This window comes from Schistocerca cancellata, chromosome 11 (assembly GCF_023864275.1).
Source record: "Schistocerca cancellata isolate TAMUIC-IGC-003103 chromosome 11, iqSchCanc2.1, whole genome shotgun sequence".
NCBI lineage: Eukaryota > Metazoa > Arthropoda > Insecta > Orthoptera > Acrididae > Schistocerca > Schistocerca cancellata.
In genome coordinates this window covers 145,229,758-145,252,562 of record NC_064636.1, presented here as the reverse complement: position 1 = coordinate 145,252,562, position 22,805 = coordinate 145,229,758, and the positions used below count along the sequence as shown (strand labels likewise).

Here is a 22,805-nt window from a genome sequence, read left to right as displayed (position 1 = left end):
CATTTGAGGTCCAACTGAAGCCACGAGAAAGACAAATTCGTTAGGTGCTCGCATCGGTCGAGAATTGAGTGATAAGCACGAGCTTTGTAATTCTTTTTTCTTTAAGTGGAATAAAGTAAACAAGTGCAAATACCCATCTATTATAGACAGATATTCAGCAATCGCAGGCCCTGCAGACCACGCGCTGCTTCCACAAACTGCCTCCATTCCTTCCTGTTTTGTGCCCGGTTCCACCAGGTGTCTTCAATTCCCAGGGCTGTCTTGGTCGTGTTGGGTGTTTGGTTTCCCCTGCCGTCTTTGCCTATCTTCCGTCTGGCATAGGGGCTTCATGGCCCACTCATTGCATTCTTTTGCTCTTAATCTTCTGTAGGATAGTTGGCTGTCGCATCAGAAGGTATATTTCCTCGTTTTTCCTCCTCCTCTATTCTCCATTGTCTAAAACTGGTCCCCATATCTTCTTCATTACTCTTCTTTCAAATATTAATAGTTTTTCCCTTTTTCGCTCAGTGTGCTCCACGTTTCTGAACCGTACATTACTGCTGGGTATATCAATATGTTGTAGATTTTCGTCTTCGTGTTCAGTGAGATTGATTTAAAGCCGAGCGTCTCTCTGAGGGTATGCGTGCATTTCGTTCCCACTGCTATTCTTTCCTCGATGTCCATTTTTATGTTGTTGTCCGTGGTAAATCACGGTCCCAAGTATTTGAACTGGTCTACTCTCTTGAACCTCTTGCCATCTATCTCAAGAAATTCTATCTGCTCTTTAACTCTGTTTTGTCTCAATTCATTTTGAGCCCTACCATCTATTATGCTGATTAAAATTGAAAATATACCTGATCATTCTCATTCCATATGTTCACGGTGTATGTAATAACAGCAAGTTATTGGGCATGTAAAGTTACAGATTTTTGATGATAAAAATTGGTTCATTAAGGATCATGCTATCTGCTCTCTAGTAAACTATAAGGGCCAGAAAAATGAAAATGAGACAGACAGAAAAAAGTAAGTAAACTGTTTATTATTTCAAAGTAATCACCATTACCATTAATACATTTATCCCACTCTGAGACAAGACTGTCAATATACTATCACAGAACAGTGTTTGCAGCTATCTACAGAACCACGATCGTGCCTAGGCGTGCACCTCTCCGTTCGAAGCAAATCGGTGGCAACAAATATTTTTATTCAGGGCACCAAAAACATGGAAATCGTGTGGGGAGAGATCGTGGCTGTACAGAGGGCGTGTAAGGGTTTCCCAGCGAAACTTCTGCGGTGTGGTAAAAATGACACTAGCAGCGTGTGGGCACTGAAGAAAGACACCTGTGGCTGTCGATTTGTTTCGGACAAATATGCGCACGCCTGGGTACAATCGTGGTTCCGTAGGCAACTGCAAAAATTTTTCCACGAAGACACTGACTGCCGTATCGCACGGTGGGGCAAATTTATTAACAGTTACACCCTCTCTCTCATTTTCATTTGACTGACACTCATTTATTTGATTTTATTAAATAGCCTACACGACAGGTCAGAATGTATACTCCACATTTCATTAAGCATATTTTATTGACATTGCCTTTCTTAAGTATACTTTAATAACATCCTTTAAGTACTTCACATGTGTCAATGCATACATGAGAAACTAAGATATAGCAGCTATTGAACTGTGAATCCAAATGTCTCCAGTTGCTAATAACCAGAGAGTAAATGCTAACCTATCTTCAGGTTAGTTTGGCCATTGGTAATTAGTGTTCTTCTTTTAAGCTTCCTTCTCATTCATAAAGAGAAGAGAATGAAAAGCATCAACTGACGTACGTGTCAAGTTTTGGAATAAAGTTAACAAAGGAAAGCTATAGTGCAGTGTTAAGTGCCCTGTCTCTGCACATTTCACATTTACGTACAATCTGACACACCTAAATTCTTCCTCTCCTAGTCCCTTTTGCTTGCTTTGTAAAAAACACCTGTGCACTTGCCACACAAAATAATACTCTCGGAACATCGAAATTTTGCGCTATGTTTCAAACTACGTATGTTCTAGATTCAATATTTTGGCAATCCAAATGTTTGCCATCTTCGAGAGAACACTGGCACTGCTGCCGAGTCCTGACGAAAACTGATACTGAGCTACAGATCATCGTCGTCGCGTATAGGTGTCCATACTGTACACGGCGCACACGCTGCCTGAGTACGTACGTTCTATCCCGTAAGCCTATTATTAGCGCCACAAACAATAGCGTGCGGTTCCTAGGCTACGCTCATTCTCTTCCGTTCCCTCTAGTGTAAATACTCGTTCGGAGATACGAGAGAACAGTTGGGAACGCAGGCGAATTGTCTGCGAATGCTCGTTTACTCCACTATAAACCACGCTTTACAAGAATATCCGTGTGAAGCGAGGCATGGAGGGGGGAAACTGGCCTTCCCCTCACGCGTTTGTGCCCTGTGACTGCATGTGGTCTATTTTATTAGATGTGAGAATACTCGGATTTACTTATTGCATTCTTACCAACTAATGACAAACAGCCTCTCTCTCTGAAAACAATGCACACACACACACACACACACACACACACACACACACACACACACACACACGGTTTCCCAAGAAGAGCCACGAATCACGATTCAGCACTGTGTTGCTCCACTCCATACATCATAACATGCCAGAGCCTCCTCAGCTTCCCCTCCACAAGTGGTCAGGAAACCACTCCTACGTTCAGTCGACTCCCGCTTCTGAGACGAAAGATGCCAAGAGTAGTGCACAGTGTGCTAGTTCACCGCCGTGCGAGATGACGGAACCTTTGCCGAAATGTCGACTGCAGGCACGGACGACGTGTGGGACGGTAGGGCCGGACAATACGTGGGAGGATCCCGTTCCGATACTTCTCGGCCCTCGAGTTATTCACGGCAGCGACGGGAGGTGTCCTGGGTCCGTACGTGGCACCGGACCACAATACGGCTGCCCCACTTCTCTGCTGAATGTGTGGGACTGTGTGCCAAATATCACAAAAATTGTGTACTGGACTGTGGAGAGAACCCGATGTCACCGGTCTGGGAAGTAAGCCTGCCGAGCTGCTCCCTGGGGGATATGGATTTTACGGATGCCTAGAGGCCAAACTGAGAGAGCTGTGTACTGTGTGTCAATACAGCCCTCGCAATTGCCTACAAAAAGACTGTCGCCGACTGCAGGAGACCGTCACGAGCAAGATATGCGACATTTTGAGACTCTCGATAGCAGTCGAATGCTGTCGCTCCACTGTACTACAATTTCGTGCTCGACCCACGGAGCCGATAAATCTTCTCGCACGAAGTGACGATTGCACAGCCTCTACTAGTTTCTCTGTATTAGGATGGTACCAAATTCACAGTTGCAAGTTTATTAAATCCGTAACCAGTTTAAGCATTTCTACAAGGCCATTTTCGAGTGGATGTGAAACTGTCCTTATTAATATATAATATGATGTATATATAGATATTTTACATAGCAGAGGGTGAAAAAGTTTAGATTCGAGATCTGTTAAAAAATTCTGGAACATTCGTAACTTCGCACCGATGGCGTGTTGGACAAAATGCAGTTTGAATCCCTGACTGTGCCTGTGTTTAGTGTGTAACTGTCAGAAATTTCATTCTATGTCTGCCAGTTATTGTTCACTGCTGTACTGAGTAGAACAGTGTGTCACAGTCTACGAATTTCGAGATGCCACAGTTGGAAAATCAACGCGACTGCATTAAATTTTGCACGAAACTCGAGAAAATCCATACAGACACACACCAAATAACACAGGAAGCCTTTGGTGACGAGTGCTTAAGACATACTAAGTATTATGAATGGTTTGTACAGTTTAAAAATGCCCAGACAGAAGTTCGAGATGACCCTCATTCAGAATGCCCTTTGACGTCTCCCAACGACTATCACAACAGGAACATCAATGAAATTGTGCGTGCCAATCGAAGACTCACTGTCCGAGACAAAGGAGAATGTAACATTTAGTTGGATTATGTTACGAACTCCTGACACAGCATCTTGGAATGCATCGTGTTGCTGTCAAGTTCCTCCCACGGTTCACGAGTCGAGACCAGAAAGACCTTCGTCTCACAATCTGTGAAGAGCGTTTGGATGGCGCAAATGAGAAAGAGATGTAAAGTTCTCATAGACCAAAAAAAGCTTGTCAGGTCATTAACTTTGAACGATTAGTTCATCATGAATTTGTGCCACAGGGACAAATTGTTAATCGATGGTAGTATCGGGACGTGCTGCAATGCATGTGAGAAGGAAATGGCCCGAAATGTGGTGAGAGAATTCAGGGCTCTTGCGTACCTGCACATTCATCCCTGTTTGAGTGTGGCTATTACGCAAAAACTAAATTACTGCACTGTCTCATCTTCTGTACTCTCCAGACCTGGCCCCTAAGGTTTTTTTTTATTTCAAGAGTTGAAGCCCATTGAAAGGATGAAGATTTGGAAAAATAGAGGAGATAAAGGAAAATTCACAGATGTGATCCAGCAAGAGACATACCGTGACTGCTTCCGGAAGTAGAACTTTTTGAACAGACATCGCACGTACAGTATAAGTACAGAAAGGTCGATAGACACACAAACAAACACAAACATACACACAAAATCTAGCTTTCGCAACCAACGGTTGCCTCGTCAGGAAAGAGGGAAGGAGAAGGAAAGACAAAAGGATATGGGTTTTAGGGGAGAGGGTAAGGAGTCATTCCAATCCCGGGAGCGGAAAGACTTACCTTAGGGGGAAAAAAGGACAGGTATACACTCGCACACACACACATATCAATCCATACATACAAGACACAAGCAGACATTTGTAAAGGCCTTTACAAATGTCTGCTTGTGTCTTGTATGTATGGATTGATATGTGTGTGTGTGCGAGTGTATACCTGTCCTTTTTTCCCCCTAAGGTAAGTCTTTCCGCTCCCGGGATTGGAATGACTCCTTACCCTCTCCCCTAAAACCCATATCCTTTTGTCTTTCCTTCTCCTTCCCTCTTTCCTGACGAGGCAACCGTTGGTTGCGAAAGCTAGATTTTGTGTGTATGTTTGTGTTTGTTTGTGTGTCTATCGACCTGCCAGCGCTTTTGTTTGGTAAGTCTCATCATCTTTCTTTTTAAATATATTTTTCCCACGTGGAATGTTTCCCTCTATTATATTCATAAGTACAGAAAGAATATATAACTTACATTGTGCTGCAGAGAAGCAACTTCAAATGTAAGAAAGTAAAACTGAGGTGGTTTTAAATAGTTATGTGATGTTATTAAATTGTTACTGCACATTTTAGAAACTATTCTGAGAAAAATAAGCATGTCATGATGTTAAAAACTGTACAATTCAATACATCAAAAGTAATGATATGTCTTAGATTTAAGAAGAGTTGCGTTTTGATGTGTTCAAAGTACCAATTTGCATGCTATCCCAATAACAGGTTGAAAGTAATTTATTTAGAATGAATAAAAATTTATAACAAGTTCCAGTGAATGAGGTGTCCAAGTCAAATATAACTTATGACCTCTATCGTGCAAAAATTGAAACACAGGGAACTGTACACGGCACTAGCATAGGTTCGACACCTTATGTAAAGCTTACAAAAGCATGTTTAGAAACATCTAGATACAGCTACGAACTTGACGTGTATCTTTAAAGGAAGTTGTCAATAACAAGGCAGCAGACATCCACGAAACTAGCATTTCTTTATGAGCACTGCTCGGCTGAGCTACTTTTCCTTGGCGGGCATCATTTTGAATTTCTTCACATATGACCCTAAAGTACTTGTATAAGTAAAATACGAGGGCAGTTCAATAAGTAATGCAACACATTTTTTTTCTCGGCCAATTTTGGTTGAAAAAACCGGAAATTTATTGTGGAATATTTTCAAACATTCCCGCTTCGTCTCGTATAGTTTCATTGACTTCCGACAGGTGGCAGCGCTGTACGGAGCTGTTAAAATGGCGTCTGTAACGGATGTGCGTTGCAAACAACGGGCAGTGATCGAGTTTCTTTTGGCGGAAAACCAGGGCACCTCAGATATTCATAGGCGCTTGCAGAATGTCTACGGTGATCTGGCAGTGGACAAAAGCACGGTGAGTCGTTGGGCAAAGCGTGTGTCATCATCGCCGCAAGGTCAAGCAAGACTGTCTGATCTCCCGCGTGCGGGCCGGCCAAACAACTCAGTGCTCAACTTGACATCTCTGTTGGTAGTGCTGTCACAATTGTTCACCAGTTGGGATATTCAAAGGTTTGTTCCCGAACTTCTCCTTCTTCATGACAACGCAAGACCCCACACAAGTCTTCGCACCCGAGAGGAGCTCACAAAACTTCAGAGGACTGTTCTTCCTCATGCACGCTACAGCCCCGATCTCGCACCGTCGGATTTCCATATGTTTGGCCCAATGAAGGACGCAATCCGTGGGAGGCACTACGCGGATGATGAAGAAGTTATTGATGCAGTACGACGTTGGCTCCGACATCGACCAGTGGAATGGTACCGTGCAGGCACACAGGCCCTCATTTCAAGGTGGCGTAAGGCCGTAGCACTGAATGGAGATTACATTGAAAAATAGTGTTGTGTAGCTAAAAGATTGGGGAATAACATGGTGTATTTCAATGCTGAATAAAACAACCCCTGTTTCAGAAAAAAAAATGTGTTGCATTACTTATTGAACTGCCCTCGTATGTAGATGTCCATGTTATTAGGTACTGACAATGGCCAATTCAGATCCATTGGAAAAAGTGGTATAGCAGTTGTGGACTTTTTAACCTTTGTATTAGCAACTGGAGCAGTTTTTTATTACCTGTACACCATGTCTGAGCCTGAAATTACTGTCTGAGGCATGTTGACAAACTGGGAAGTGTACAGAAGCCGCACTGTCCCATGCACGACTGGACGCACAGTGCACTCAACTAGACTGCACCGAAAATGTGGGTTTACTTTCACTTCTTTTGCAAAGGTGACTGAACATAGCGACATCCCACGAGCTAAAGACTGTTGAAAAATTGGTTTGCAGCCAGACACACACAAACTATATGAGGCATAAGGGCAGTGCTAATTTCTTTTTAGTGGGAAGATGAATGCTGCCACAAAGAGCTCGTCTGATATTTATGGCACAACAATCCACTTATAAAGAAAACAATGTGAATTCACTGACAGTGAATTGAAAGCAATATACAGTGAAGCACCAGTATGATATTCATCAAACTTTATGGAGATGTTCACAAAGCAAGCATTAAATGATTTTCATTTGGACCTAACACATGTTCTTAACGTCAGTATGAGGTATGTGCTTCCCACTGACACAAACACACTCTCGTCTTTGTTGTCTCCAAATAACATCTCGAATTGTCTGTCTGTATGCTCGAAACATATACTGTGTCAATTCACAAACAAGCTGCCCGGAGGTCGGTACGACAGTACGCGCTACATCTCCCCGTCGTATCCCAGACGTGCCCTGTGGCTCACAAATCGGGCCAGTCAAGAATCTGTACATATCTCCAAATCCTTCCTGGTACGGACTGCAGTATGAGGTCTCAGGTTATACTGCTGAATATGTCATTCGGTACCACAGGCACGAAAGGTAGGACAACAGGGTTTACCATCCTCGCCACACACTGGCAAGCATTCCGCCTACCTTCAACAATTACCAAATCAGTTCTTTTGTCATAATTCGACAGCTCCCGACGTCACACCTTCAGGAGTCGGAGAGGTACAAGTCTCGAGAATTGCTGCTTCCTGCGAGCTCTCACCGAGTCACCTTCGGACATCTCGGCATCGATCTGGCGGCCACATGCCGAAGCGAGATTCCTCACCGAACACGGCAGATACCACTCGGTGGGCCAGTTGACTGACTCTACACAGTGCAAGCCTCCGTTGTCTGCAGTACGGAACGTCTCCACCCGGCTTCCAGTAATGTGTTTCTGATTTCTTGTGGTGATACACCGACTGTAACCTCTGCCCGCGCACAGTCCCCTCGCCACACTGTTTTACACCAGTCATCCTGTAGTCGCTGCACTACAGCCCACTGCCCGTACAATGCTCCCGCGTCCCTCGTGCTGACAATTTGCCATTCTTCAGAGTCCACATCGCGGTGATAAGCTACACGTGTACGTCGTGTCGCAATCTCCACCCGAAAAAATTCCACTAGACACATCTGACAGCCACCACGTGCTCACACGACCCTTAATCAGTTCGGACGATACTTTCCGTAGTGAAAAATCAGCTCACATGCGAACAAAATTTTACGCAACATATGCCGCCGCAGGCGTGGAAATACTGGAGTACCGTCTGGATACGGTTACGTTAAGTTCATCACGATCTAGCACTTGCCATTCTGCCAGTGTGAAACGAAACTTTTTACTACTTAACAGTCCCAAAACTACGTACAGTAGAGAAAAAGAAGATACGCAACTTCTGGGTGCAGAAGCTGACAGCAGTTGCCGGGACTCACCCGCGAGATGAGACAGACGGTGTGGGTGGAGAATAGGCGGGCGACCGGTATCTCAGGGCCGTCGTGAGGGGTGCCCTGCTCGCAGGCCCGTGCAGGCTCTCACGGCTCCCAGAAAGGCTGCTCGATCTGCTCTCGTCCAGGGCACGCTGTCGAGTGAAATGGTGCAACTGTAGCAGTAACAGTAACAATAACAGTAGTGCAGGATGATCCAAATGAAATGCCAAAATTTTGAACTAGTGCTACAGAAAACTTCAAATAATGAAACAATCTGAATGTCAAATGTGGAGGAGGGGTCAGTCTCTTTTTCCATACTTAACAACTTTCAACGTGAGCTCCATTTATTTCTCAGCAGATATCAAAACGGTACTCTATTTCACACCTTGTGCTTTACAGCATCTCTGGTTTCACTGTCAAAATTCACTTCTGCAGATACCCCAGATTTAGAGTTTTTTTCTGCGAAGACCGTACTTTTAAACGTAGCCCCAGTAAAAGAAAGGGGTAAGATTGAGCTTTTTTTGGGGGGATGGGAGGTCAGGGAATAGTCACATCCCTACCTATCCAACCACTTGGAAATATATCGTTAGTGTGTTACACACGTCGAGATGATGATGTCCTGCATGAAAATGACATGGTGTTTTTGTTCAATTTCTGCAGTATAAGGAAACAAACAGTTTTAGCATACAACTGTAACACTACAGATATTACAAAACACATGGTGTGAAATTCAGTGTTGTTTTGATGTATGCAGAGCAACATATGGAGCTAACTTGAAATTCATTAAGGTTTGGAAAAAAAACTTTGATCCCCTCTCCCTCTCACCACTTTGACATTCAAATCACTTCATTATCTTGAACAGTTTTTCTGTAACATTTGTTCAAAATCCCAGCATTCTTTTTGGAACACCCTGTAACAGTAAACAACATTTAACATTTAGTGTTGGGCAAGTAGAAGCTCTCCGGCAAGTAGAAGCTCTCCAGAGTCATTAGCCTCTATCAAAAGGAAATGGCTACTGAGGAACACAGAACAGTAAAAAAGATAGGTATTACAGCACAAGGGAAAGGACTATGCAATACAGAAACAGCATGCTAATGTACAGGGGAGTCCACAGGTGTCTCACCACTCTTCTAACACAAAACCAGGGGGATTAACAGAATTGTAGAGTCAAGCACTAAGGGATAAGAGGGGGAGAAATTCCATGATTCTATGTTACCAATATGGTGACCATTTTGGAAACTGCAATCTTGAATATAACTCTTAACAGTCAAATAGAAAGGGTGTCATGTGACATATGAAACAGAGAATTACACACAGAAAAAAAAGGTTGCTTTTCCTTTACGCATAGCTTTATTAATTCTCTAGTTATGACCGATGTTTCTTTCTTACAGGAGCCACGAAATGAAAGCTGATGCCGTCAACACAAGCAGAGCGATTTTCCTGATATCGTGACACAGCATTCATGTCATTAGAGATGTCTTCAATGGACACCACGTCCACAAACCACCCATTACCCACAGTGTGACGGTGAACTTGTTGCGAAATTCTCTCGAACTGGCTCTCTCACAGACAATGTGAAAGCTGGACAATTAAAAACAGCTACGGATGAAGTGCACCGACTGTTCTTGCAGCTTTCTGTATGAGTCCTTAGCTTTACTCATTCTCAAGTTATGTCCCGTCTCGTAGTGAACAGGGTAAGTGCTGCTCATAACACACAAAGGCTGCAAAATGTGCCATCAACCTGTTGTAAAGCACATTGTGAGGCAGGTGGTCTCTCTCACCCAGTTCTCGTGGACATTAACCACATACCAGAATGTGAGAGCAACTGTCAACAATCCATCCCCAGCTGTGCAAGGTTTCTGATCTCTACTATCTGTGCAATCGTCTAAGCGTGCAACCCTAACCTGCATATATAAATCTAACAGACTTAAACCTAGGAAATGTGCACGCACTCTCTGTGAAAACTGGATATCCTGGTCTGCCCATACATCTATTCTGTAATAAGGAAGGGCAGCATAATGTTGAAAGAAAGTTGGAAACATTCCATCTCCAGATACCTGTGACGGCAGCATATTTTCATTTCACAACAGCCGAATGACAAAAGGCCCGACAATACGAGAACCACATATTCCACACCAAACTGCCACTTTCAATATGTCGGCTACCTCCCGACGGATCCACAAAGTGAGGACTGACATCTGACCAGTATCTGTGATTCCGTATATTTACCTCTCGCTCACACAATATTACCTTCATCCGTATACAGTGCGTCGTAGGGGAAACGGTGGTTCTCCTCCAGCTTCCCATTCTGCAAATTCAACCCAACCCAACAATCTGGACCATTCCTGAAGCAATGCTGTAACATTTGCATTTTGTAAAGGTGCCATTTACGTGTGGCCGAAATTCTCCATACAGATGTATGGCTAACCCCAGATTTATGCGAGCTGCAGTGAGTACTGATCTCTGCTCCTCGGACCCTTACTAAACGTGTCAGAAAAGTGGTCGATTGGTTTATAAGAGGGGGGAAGGGACCAAACAGCTAGGTCAGTCGTCCCTTGTTCTGAATAAAACAATGTCACAAGGGTGAGAATAAAACGAGCAAGACTGAAAACCCAAAATGGAGAGAAAGGAAAAACCACAAGAACAACAGAAGGGCAACAAACACTTAAATGGAAAAAAGGGGAGAAGAAAACCACAGAAACGCAAGAAACGGGTAGAAGAGATTGTAACGACAAAACAGATTACCACTGCTGGGTGACCGTAGGTATAAACAGGAGAAGCCAGCCATTCTGCAACACCTTAAAACCTCTACCCTAGAAGCATTAGGGTGGAGGACACAAAGGGACAAATGACATGCACTAAAATTTAGATCAGATGATAAAACCCACCCTCACGAATAAAACATAAAGCTAAATCAGCTGAAGAGGTGCCGTCAGATAAAATCAGCGGCAACGAGTCCGGTAACCCAAGATTCCGTCGCTGGCCGGTCTAAGCGGGACAGTCCACCAGAATGTGTCTCAGAAAAATGGTTCATGTTGCTTCATCCATAGCTCTTGTCCCATTTTTGGTTTGTCTGCAACAGAGCCAGCTTCACAGAACTTCACAAGTTTCAACATCAACACTGTGCAATGGGTGGTCGTTATGGGTCGTGTCAGTTGACCCAGGTCCTCCTCCCTCGTGAAAGCAGAACGATCTCAATATGCTCGAGTTGTGTTAATGCCATTAGCTTTCACATCACCTGTTTGGCAGAAACTTCAGTCATAACTTGACAACCACAAAAGCTATGCATCAATGAAAGGTGTCACTGATTTTCAATGTAATTCTCTTTTTGGTTCATATGTCACAAGACCCCTTTTTCGTTTGAAAATTAAGAGCTGCATCTAAAATGTCAGCTTCCAAAGTGGCCGCCATGCTGGTAACGTAGCCTCACATCTTCTGCCTCCTGCCATTTGTGGTCTTTAGCTTAAGAAAAGTGGCTTCTGGGGAACAGAGAATAGCACGAACACGGGAATATAAAAGACTGTGCAACATAGAAACAGCATGCCAATGTAGAACATAAGGTACGAGATACCGTTGGTGGTGAGGCGAAATGCATTCTGGAAATGTCTTTTCTCGAGACATTCTTCAGAATATTCACCACGCAATTATAATTTTTTCCTACCTTTCAAAAATTCTCATTTCCGACTCGACAGCCGACAAAATAAATTTACGATATTCGTCTGACGACAGCCCCTAGGAAATTCACCAGTGTTCAGTTTTTGCCCCAATGTGACAGTGGGATGCACGGTATTAAGGTTTAGTGTATAATGTCTGTATCTTTTTTTGAAAGAGGCCAGAACATTCCGATTCAAATTTGAGAGTCATCATCTCGAATTACCACAGCTAATATGGAGTCATTTCATTGTCACTTACATGGTCTAGTCAGAAGGTGCTTTTATTCAGCTTTTAAGTACTAAGTATTCTAACAAATTTTAGGCCAAAAACAGTTCGTGTCTGTTGTTACTACATCATTGCTGGGTTCTATAGAAACTGCTGCTGTGTGATGTTACAAGAGTTTCTCCAACCAAATTTCATTTTCAATTAGCCTGGTGCCAAAAATTTTTGGTTTGTAAAAGGTAGTGTAATGGCCCGTACACACAATCGTTTCTTGGAACTCTCAGACAAATGTTTCCTGAATGTATATCTCCTCAAATGGTTAATACAGAAGAGACTTATTTGGGGAGCCCCGTCCTCTCTCCTAACTCTCAGTAATGGAGCATCTCTGCAAATATGTAACTGGACTGAGCAATATTTGACTCGTGAAACCCAGTGCAATGTAGTGGACAGTGAACATTTCACAGAAACAAAAGTAAAAGTCAATGTGCTTCACGGAAGAGTTGCAGGATTCGTAATGTTCTCAGTACACATAACTGATTTATCACTTAGGATCAACAGTACTGTAATGATGTTCGCTAAACGACGCATTTCTGTACAGAAAAGTATTGCCACTGGCCAATTGTATCAAACTACAGAAAGATATATCTAAAAAGAAAGATGATGAGACTTACCAAACAAAAGCGCTGGCAGGTCGATAGACACACAAACAAACACAAACATACACACAAAGTTCTAGCTTTCGCAACCAACGGTTGCCTCGTCAGGAAAGAGGGAAGGAGAGGGAAAGACGAAAGGATTTGGGTTTTAAGGGAGAGGGTAAGGAGTCATTCCAATCCCAGGAGCGGAAAGACTTACCTTAGGGGGAAAAAAGGACAGGTATACACTCGCGCACACACACACACACATATCCATCCACACATATACAGGCATATACAGGCACAAGCAGACATCCACTAAATTACAGGCCCATATTGTTAATGTCGATACGCAGCAGGGTTTTAGAACATATATTGTGTTCGAACATTATGAATTACCTTGAAGGAAACGGTCTATTGACACAGTCAACATGGGTTTAGAAAACATCGCGCGCGCGCCCGCACACACACACACACACACACACACACACACACACACACACGCACACACGCACACACGCTCGTGCAAATGCAACTTGCACATACAACTGCAGTCTTAGGCAACTGCAACTGGAACCACACTGTGCGAAGCAATACCAGTGCATGGTGGGAGTGGCGGTTGGGTGGGTGTAAGGAGCAGGCTGGGGTGGGGAGGGGGAGGGACAGTACGATGGAGATGCCGGGAAAGGAGAAAGACTGAGTGCAGTGGTGGAATGACAGCTGTGTAGTGCTGGAATGGGAACAGGGATGGGACCGGATGAGTCAGGACAGCGACTATAGACAGAGTTGAGGCCAGGAGGATTATGGGAACATAGGATGTATTGCTGGGAAACTTTCCCTGCCCTCTGTCTAACCTGCAGCACTTCGCTGTCCACCACCCCCCACCGTACTATCCCTCCCTCCCCCTCCCCCGTTACTCCCACCCAGTCGCCACTCCCATCATGCACTAGTGCTGGTGCTCGCAGTGTGGTTTCAGTTGCCTGAGACTACAGTCGTGTGTGTGTGTGTGTGTGTGTGTGTGAATATAAATTCTTTGTTCAGTTTTATAATTTTCAGTACATTAACAGTTTCACTCAATCTTTTTTAAGAGACCTGTTGGAGCACAGTTTTCATTTAATACCATGTTTTCAGGTTTATATTTTACAAATTCAATTTTTTAGTAGTAGATTATTTTTTCTCAGTATCTGGCTACACTGTCTGTATTTGTTTCATTAGTGGGAATGCGGTTCACGATAAAATTCTACGATAAACACGAGAGACAGACATAATGGCACGCAAGGGAAGGCATCCTGAAGATAAGACATCTTTCGTGTACTCTCACTATACTCTAGGTGCCAAACATGACTGGTTAACAACCACTTGCTTATACGCAATCCACACCAGTGAGGGCATTGTGCCTGTACATTAAAGATATGTTTATCTTAGTTTCGGTTATATTATTTTGTGGCCAACCGTGTGCTTCCCTTTTTTTTTATCTAATTGCAGCAAGTGCAGGGATTTATGCTGTGCTTAATTGCACTACTGACGTCCTATTTATTGTGATACCCCTTGGGCAGATACATAATGTGGAGATTTCACTGTATAAACAAATACCAAAGCCACAGGCGTGAATACTTAACAATGATCTAGAAATCTCTCAGCTGCTTAGATACAGTAATCTGAGGGCTCCAGTTCAGAACTGGAGCTGGCACCTGCTGAAATGAGGCTACCTAAACAGCACCTGTGAAGACACCCAAGTCCCACAGATGCATCACACAGCACTTTCCACAAAAGTTTCACATTTTCCTGACACATTTCTTGACTTCCTCTTTTGCCAGGAGCAGACAGTTAACATGTCTTCAGTGTTTCTTTCTGTATGCCTAACATATAACAACTCTGATAAATCCAAATGGGATTTCTGAAATATGCGATGTTGGTGAGAATAGATTTATTCCTTAAATCTTCTCAAAAACATTATGCACAAATCAGTTTCTCGGTGCCTTTTATCGGTTTTTCCGTGACTATATGTCACTACAGAACTTGACACATTTTTGCAGCACTTAAAAAAGACAAGACTGAGGGAGCACGACTGGTCGGAAAGAGGAGAGTAACTGTCCAACGAGGTTCAAACGAAGAACTACACTAAACATTTTAACAAAGTGACTGGCAAAAACAGGAACGACTTTCAAAGTTTTAGCACAGCTCACAGTGTCGCTCGTGTCCGAGCGACAGTGAAATAACTTACATATAATTAGGGCCTATTTCCAGTGGCATCACAACATTTGGAGTAAGTGCACCACAACTGACAACCAACTGCCAAGTGCACTGAGTTGGCATTTGCTTACACTAGGATAATGTTTAGCGTGAACAGACTGTGGCCACTGTTACAAGGACACATTTATAATGACCATCTACAACTGAACAGAAAGTTGCCTCAAAGTGAGAACTGCTATTTTGGCATTAAGATTTGCCCGACACAATACGCAGTGTACCAATGTTTACAGACTAGCCGACCTACACTGAAATGCGTGACAGGCGTCGACTCCCTCAGCGGGTCCTTCACGAACAGGCCGTCGTCGTCGTCTCCGACGAGCTCGTCGTCGCTGAAGTCGGCGCAGTTGTGAGGGTCTGCGCGGTCGCGGTCACCGTCGCCCTCTCGAGGGGAGGTGGGGCTGCCTGCCCCCGTCAGCTTCGGGGGTGACAGGTGCAGAGTGCTGGCTCGCGACCACAACCACGAGGGCACGAGTCTCAGTACGGCACCTGCGAAATGGAATTTGTTTGCACGTCCCATCCATCCCGTCGACAAGGAGAACTTACAGGGATGAAAAATGTGTCTGAAAGCTACACATAAATAAAGAATAGCAGACCCCGCCCGCAGGTCTGAATGAGGGACTATTTTACCTCCGGAATATTTTACCCAAGAGGATGCCTTCATCATATAACCATACAGTAAAGCTGCATGCCCTCGGGAAAAATTATGGCTGTAGATTCCCCTTGCTTTCAGCCATTCGCAGCACCAGCACAGCAAGGCTGTTTTGGTTAGCGTCACAAGGACAGATCAGTCAATCATCCAGAGCGTTGCCCCTGCAACTACTGAAAACGCTGCTGCCCCTCTTCAGGAATGATATGTTTGTCTGGCCTCCCAACAGATAACCCTCCGTTGTGGTTGCACCTACGGTACAGCTATCTGTATCGCTGAGGCACGCAAGCCTCCCCATCAATGGCAAGGTCCAGGGTTCATGGGGAGGGGGGTGGGGGGCTCCAAACACTTAAACAGACAAAATTATGAAAGGATAGATTACTGCTCATAGTAAAGATGACACAATGAGTTGCACACAGAAGACTAAGGACTCTCATGGTTATGATGGAGTGCCTAGCACAATATTAAAGTACTGTGCTGCACATGTTAACCCTGTCCTTAGCTATATTTGTAATTTTTTCCTTTAAGAATGATCAGTTTCATGAATGATTAAAATACTTGATAGTAAAGCCACTTTATAAAAAGGGAGAAAGGGATTATGTAGACCTATTTCTATGCCATCAGTGTTTGCTGAAGTTATCGAAAAGGCTGTGTATGTAAGTATAATTGATAATTTTATTTCACTTAATTTGCTATGATATGTACAGTTCGGTTTTAGAAGTGGTTTAACAACAGAAAATGCTACATTCTCTTTTCTCTGTGAGGTACTGTCTGGATTAAACAAAAGGTTACAAATGCAAGGCTTCTTTTTTGATTTAACTAAGGCATTTAATTGTGTTGATAATAAAATACTGCTTCAGAAGTTGGACCATTGTGCAATACAGGGAGTAGTTTGCAATTGGTTCACCTCTTATTTTAACAACAGACAGCAAAAGGTTATTATCCACAACAAATGTCAGAATACCCAGACTAATGAACAGGGGTCAACAAGAGGTACACAAACTTGCACCACTTATTGCCCAAACTGCCCATTTCTGAGCCAAAAATATCCTTTGAGAATGGGAGGAATTACCATGAAATATAACACTATACGTCATATGTGAATGAAAATAAGCAAGGTACCGTATTTACTCGAATCTAAGCCGCACTCGAATCTAAACTGCACCTGAAAAATGAGATTCGAAATAAAGGAAAAAAAAATTTCCCGACTGTAAGCCGCAACTGAAATTTGAGACTCGAAATTCAAGGGGAGAGAAAAGATTTAGGCCGCACCTCCAAATCGAAACAAATTTGGTCCATTGTAATATGAGAGACAATTTAAGTCGAATGAATGATGATACAGCTACAGTAGGTTCGAGTCGTAAGCTTAGCAGTTAAGCTTTACTAGGTTGCTATGCGTCACGCGGTCCGTCCGTATTTATACGGGTACCTTTCCTTTTTCACGAAAGAATACATGGCAAAATGTTTATATCCGTATTATTCTTATGGTGAAGAGAATACTGCATGTGATTCACATTTCATCAGGTTCCCATTAGCAACAATCTCTTCTCACAGGCAGGAAAAAATTCAGAACGTAGAGTTGGCCATATTGACAAACATCCCAAACAGTCTTGCGAGTCAGATTTTCGTAGTATATTGAAATTCTGCTACATTCGAAGATGAACAATACGGAATTTGTATTTACTTCATTGGGTAATGTATGAAAATGCAGTGGTCGAAACTTGGGGCGGAGAAAAAAAGCTCGTCTTCCACCTTTTTTAAAAAATTTATTTAGTGACGCAGAGGTTTTGGCGCCAGTATTTATCTTTGTGCCTGCAAAGCATGCCTGTGAAGCGCTACATACATTCGACGGCAGAAGTTAGCTGTGGCGGCACCTGCCAACATCTTTCAGAACTTCCTCTTACTATGCACTCGATTCTAAGCCGCAGGCGGTTTTTTGGATTACAAAAACCGGAAAAAAAGTGCGGCTTAGATTCGAGTAAATACGGTATACTAATTTTCGTGTCAAAGTATCACTTACTTCAGATAACGTTCGAATAGTAAAAATGGCAGAATTAAGTCTCTGAACAAGATCCTGAACATGGCCTTTCTGTGACAGTTTACAATCTATCTGAAAAACTACAAGTCTGAACTGTCCAGTTTCTTCGGCAAAGAAAACCAAGGACACATGCAACCATGCGAGGGTCATCTGCTAACACCCGGAACGAGGTATTTAGTGCTAACAGCCAAAAGGCAGGAAGGGAAAGGGGGGGGGGGAGGGAGGGGGTACAGAGAGGCCAATCGGCACAATGGAAAGCCCAGCGAGGTAACCCGGTCATCGGGAGGCCGAAGGGAATGAGAGAATCGACGGGAAGTGGTCACTATCACAGAGGTCGCCGTGTGGCGACTAGTGTACGGAAGGACGCAGGGGAGGGGAAGTGAGCGAAAGATCGGTGACAGAGGAAGCCGTACGCGGCACTAAAATGAGTAGACAAACAACCATTAAGAAGGCACAGGTTGCGATCTGCAAGGAACTTGTCAATAAAGAGCTTCAGACCAGACGAAAAAGCGCAGCCCACTAAGGCTGACGGACATTAGAATCCCCGAGGAGGAGAAAATTGCTGAACGGGGGAAGTTAGGCAGTGAGTTTATGTGGTCTGTCAGGAGGGAGATAATGATTGCAAACTGTGACCACAGAGTCAACTGGACCCAGACAACGACCACTTCCAATTCGGTACGAAGGGGCATCCGCGTATTAACAATGTCTGTACGGACCGACGTGCAGACGCTACCGGAAGCACTCGAAGAGCCGACCGGGTTCCGACACGGAACCCACGAAGAGTCGGTGAGTGAGCACCAGTAAAATGAGATTCCTGGGGAACGACACAAGCTGCCAAATAAAAGGTAATAAGGGATTGCAGCTCGGGAGGTAATGTTAGAATCCATTACACTTCCAATGAATAAACACAGACTGAGTATCCACATGGGAGGTGAACAGGCTGGAGCCAATCACGGCCCTATGTAACCCACCCTTCATCATTGAGGACAGGGTGACATCCACAAATGATAGGTCAGACTCGAGGTGGGAGGTGGGAGATGGCACCTCCAAATCCACCAGGTGGGCCTCGTCCTGGGACTTGCATATCATCTCCTCCTCCTGCTCTTTCAGAAGTCAAGGAGGGCAGGATTAGAGGGAGAGCAGGCTTCTGCAAGATACGAAACTGAAAGAGAGTGGGCCTCGGGGCACACAGACTGTGCGTCCCGTGACCTAGCTGTGGCAGCAGGCTTTTGGCCCGAGTGACACCGGGGAAAGGGGTCACAGGAGGGAGCCCCATCACTGCTGGGAGCTGGAGAACGGGAGAGGGAGCGCCACCCGGAGTGGAGGATGTGGGAACCACAGGGGATGGGGAGAGGAGAGAGAGAGAGAGAGAGAGAGAGAGAGAGAGAGAGAGAGAGAGAGGGGAGGGGGGGGGGGGCGGGATTCGAGTAAGGAAGAGGGAGGAGGGGGGAAAGAATTAACAGAGGCAGCAAAAGCAGAAGACATCGACACAAGATGTAGTCGGTCATATTTCTGACAAGCCTCAGCACAAGATAAGCAATCGGGGGACTTTTGCTCCCGTATCTTCTTTTCCTTTTTATGAGCCGGGCAACCTGGTGTACGTGAAGAGTGACGGTCGTGACAATTAAAACACACAGGTGGTGGAACACGGGCTCCCCTCACAGAGTGGGTGTCGTACAGAGGGATGACGTGCGTGAAATGTGAGAACCAAAAACACCTCGCGGATGGTGGGACGTATGGCTTCAGATCACACTGACAACACATAACCTCCATCTTCTCCAGGAGGGTATATCCCTCAAAAGGCAGGATAAAGCCACCAGTATCAGTGCTATCATCCTTATGACCTTTCTGCATACCGAACAAAATGAACCTCCCTGATTCACATCGAAGACCGGTGAGGAGTAAAGGACACCGGGACGTTGTCGGGATGATCACGAGCACGAAGGGCTGCAGATTGGGCGGCAGAAGTAGTTTTGATCGACAGTGAACCTGGCCGCATCCACTGAAAGACTCCACTTTACTAAACTTATCTTCAATAAGTTCCACGAAATATAATGGCTTTGTGGCACTGAACATGTCCCCGTCTGTCCTAGTGCAGACCAGGTAGACGGGAAAGTATTTCGTCCCGAGACGGCGAGCGCGGCCGTCTCCGCAGGGCGTAGTCAGGGAAGAGAAGTCCACAGAGTTATCAAAAGCAGCATTCGGTGGTCCATTACCGACTGAAGAGATGGCCGCAGGGAAGTGGCCAGTCCAAAGCTTAATGTGTTTCGTACGTAAATCGTCCACCCTTATACCACCCATCTCGATCAGCCGTGCCGTCCGGCACGGCGGCTACTGCCGGGAGTTCCGATGCCCCAGAATGACGAGCAACCATTCCTCGCCACACGCGAGGAGGCAACGCCTCAGGTATCAGAAGTGCGATCCCTGTGTTGTCAGGGGGCCCGGTCAGATTGATACGTAACAGCCCCACCACACCAACTGGCTACACGTGCCGGTGACCTAGAGTGGCAGCGGAGGGCTACGGTGGTGAAGGAAAAGAGGGGGGAGAGGTAGCAATATTGTAGATGCTAGGGAGAGAGTTGTTTCTCAAATGGCTCACACTAAGGAGAGAAAATTTAAAAGTGGAGCTCAAAACGCAAAGGAAACCACGTGGATAGCCAGGTCGACACGAGTAAGAACGGCGAGATGGGGACGGAGGGAGCGAAGGGGAAGGAGTGAGGACAGGGAGGGAGGAGCACGGGGAAGGAAATGCAGATGGTAAGGACGAAATGGCTGCAGTCGCTCGGAGGCCGCGTGTGTGCCACGAACGATCTCTCTGAAAAACCTCGAGCTCACTGGAGGATGGCAAAAGAATGCTAACAATTGATTATTGCATAAAACTGTCCACTGTTGTAGCTGTTTACTCTATCTGAGGAGTCAAAATATAGCATTACCGTTCGAAGGGGATGTGGGCTACATTTAACTGTGACATGCTGTAGACCATTACCTAATACAGTCAATATCGAGGTATTTGCAGTCAGCAGATTACTTTCGAAGTGCCTCTTTCACCACTGACTTAAAAACAGTTTTAATACCGTCCCTTGTATTTACTACTCAAGGCAATTAATGAGGGGTAAGGGCACAGTGATACCACTACTGGTGTAAGTGAGGTTCGCAAAATAATGTATTGTGCGAAAATTAAGACATCCAGGCTTTGCCAGCTCAGTGCACGTTAAAACTTCCTCTCACAAAATAGTACCCACTGTTTTTGCCATTTTTTGATTATACAGCTTATAGTTAAACCAAGTTACTTCATTATGTAATGTGTGTAAGTATTACTTAACATCCAAGTCTTTTCTATTATTATTATTATTATTATTATTATTGTGGTGGTTGTTGTTGTTGAAGATCTACTTACTATGTGCTTTTAACAGTTTGTATTTTCTGCCATACATGCATGTTTGTACAGAGTGAGACATAAGGAACGATACATGTTCTGATGGATGATAGTACCAGTGATTCTGAACAAAGATATTCATATTGACATATGCCTTATTCCAAATAGTACAAAATGAAACTACATGAAATTTCCTACACTAAATGTCCTATTCATTTTTGCTCAAGGACTAATAGTTTGTTGAAGAAGAATGCGAGAATATTGAAAATTTCACATGAGGAGCTTGTACTGTAGCATAGGTAGTTTTTGTACACCAGTTCTAGGTAGTGTCCTGACCAGATTGTTTGTCTCAAAATTCTCCACACTGTTGTGGTAAGTAGTAAACAATAACAACATAATAATACAGAAAATAAATAACAATATACATTACATATAGTCTACCTAAGGAAGCATTAAGAATGGGTGTATATTTACCTGAAGTTTTTGGTTCAGAGTGACTAATACTGTCACCCCTCACAGGACGTACCTTTCCTCCCATCTCACCATGTATAAGTATCACACAAAAAGCTGAAGACAGACAATGGTGAATATTCAGTCGGTTCAGCCACAATGTTATTTAAGCAGCCTCTGGCCAGTAGGCCACACATACTATGTTAGCTACCTGTGCTAACACTTGTGAAATTTTGTTAGACTCCCAAAGCCTATAGTCCAGTGAAACTGTCAAAAAAAAAAGCCTGTACCTTGCAAAAGGTGGGGTAGAAGATTTTATTTTTTTAACTCTTTCATATTGTTGGAAAGATTAGAAAACCAAGTTCTGCCAACAAAATTTCTCTTGGGAAAACTTTCTGCAGTCAAAAAACTTCGAAAATTTTGGACTTTTTTCAGTTTTTTCAAAATATCTCAGTTTCATTTGCTCCTATCACTTTGACGTCTAGTTTCTTTTTTAAAAAGCACAAAATTATCTACAAATTTGATTCTTACCATTTTTTTCTACTCCCAGTATCTAAGGCGCTACAGCACGTCAAAAAATACCAATTTTTCAAATTTCGAGCAAAGTGGCAAATTATCTAATTTTTGAACACTGTTATTTCAGTTTCTATTTGTGTAGGATAAACATATTACTCATCATGGAAGATGTGAAGTCAGGTGGACCGAGTAAATTTTTTGTCATTGATGGAGGGTACCTTATCCTCAAAGTGACTTGGGCTCGAAATGTTTGCTTCAAGTCAATAGCCCAAAGCTACGTTTCTTACCTGCAACGTCATTTTGGATGTCAATTTGCTACTGTATTTGATGGGTATCCATGTGAGGGAGACAAATGTAGCACAAAGAGTGCTGAGAGGATTCGTAGGTCAAAAACATTCTTTGGTTGACGTTGCGGTTGAATCAGAGATGGTGAACCAAGTCCCTCAGGACACGTTCTTGTACAACGAACGAAACAAGATGCGTTTGATCACACTTCTTAAAAAGGAATTTCTGGAGTGTAGCATTGAAGTGCACCAGGCACAAGAAGAAGCTGACGTTATCATTGTAACATC

General features: G+C 44.0%; 2 protein-coding genes across 9 annotated transcripts in view; one reads left to right on the top strand and one right to left on the bottom strand.

The window, feature by feature from the left end:
* Positions 1 to 9,911, top strand: part of LOC126108938 (uncharacterized) — a 237,986-nt gene extending 228,075 nt beyond the window's left edge. Inside the window, exon 11 of the mRNA XM_049914314.1 lies at positions 9,835 to 9,911. Coding sequence (XP_049770271.1) covers positions 9,835 to 9,895 — 61 coding nt within the window. The 3' untranslated portion in view covers positions 9,896 to 9,911. The remainder of the gene's footprint in view (positions 1 to 9,834) is intronic.
* The window catches only part of LOC126108940 (protein brambleberry-like), a 202,427-nt gene that overhangs the window by 35,249 nt on the left and 144,373 nt on the right, over positions 1 to 22,805 (bottom strand). For all 8 annotated transcript variants that reach the window (XM_049914316.1, XM_049914318.1, XM_049914317.1 and 5 more), the window contains exons 10-11: positions 15,452 to 15,693; positions 8,450 to 8,595 (exon numbers count right to left, since the gene is read on the bottom strand). In XM_049914316.1, coding sequence (XP_049770273.1) covers positions 8,450 to 8,595; positions 15,452 to 15,693 — 388 coding nt within the window. The remainder of the gene's footprint in view (positions 1 to 8,449; positions 8,596 to 15,451; positions 15,694 to 22,805) is intronic.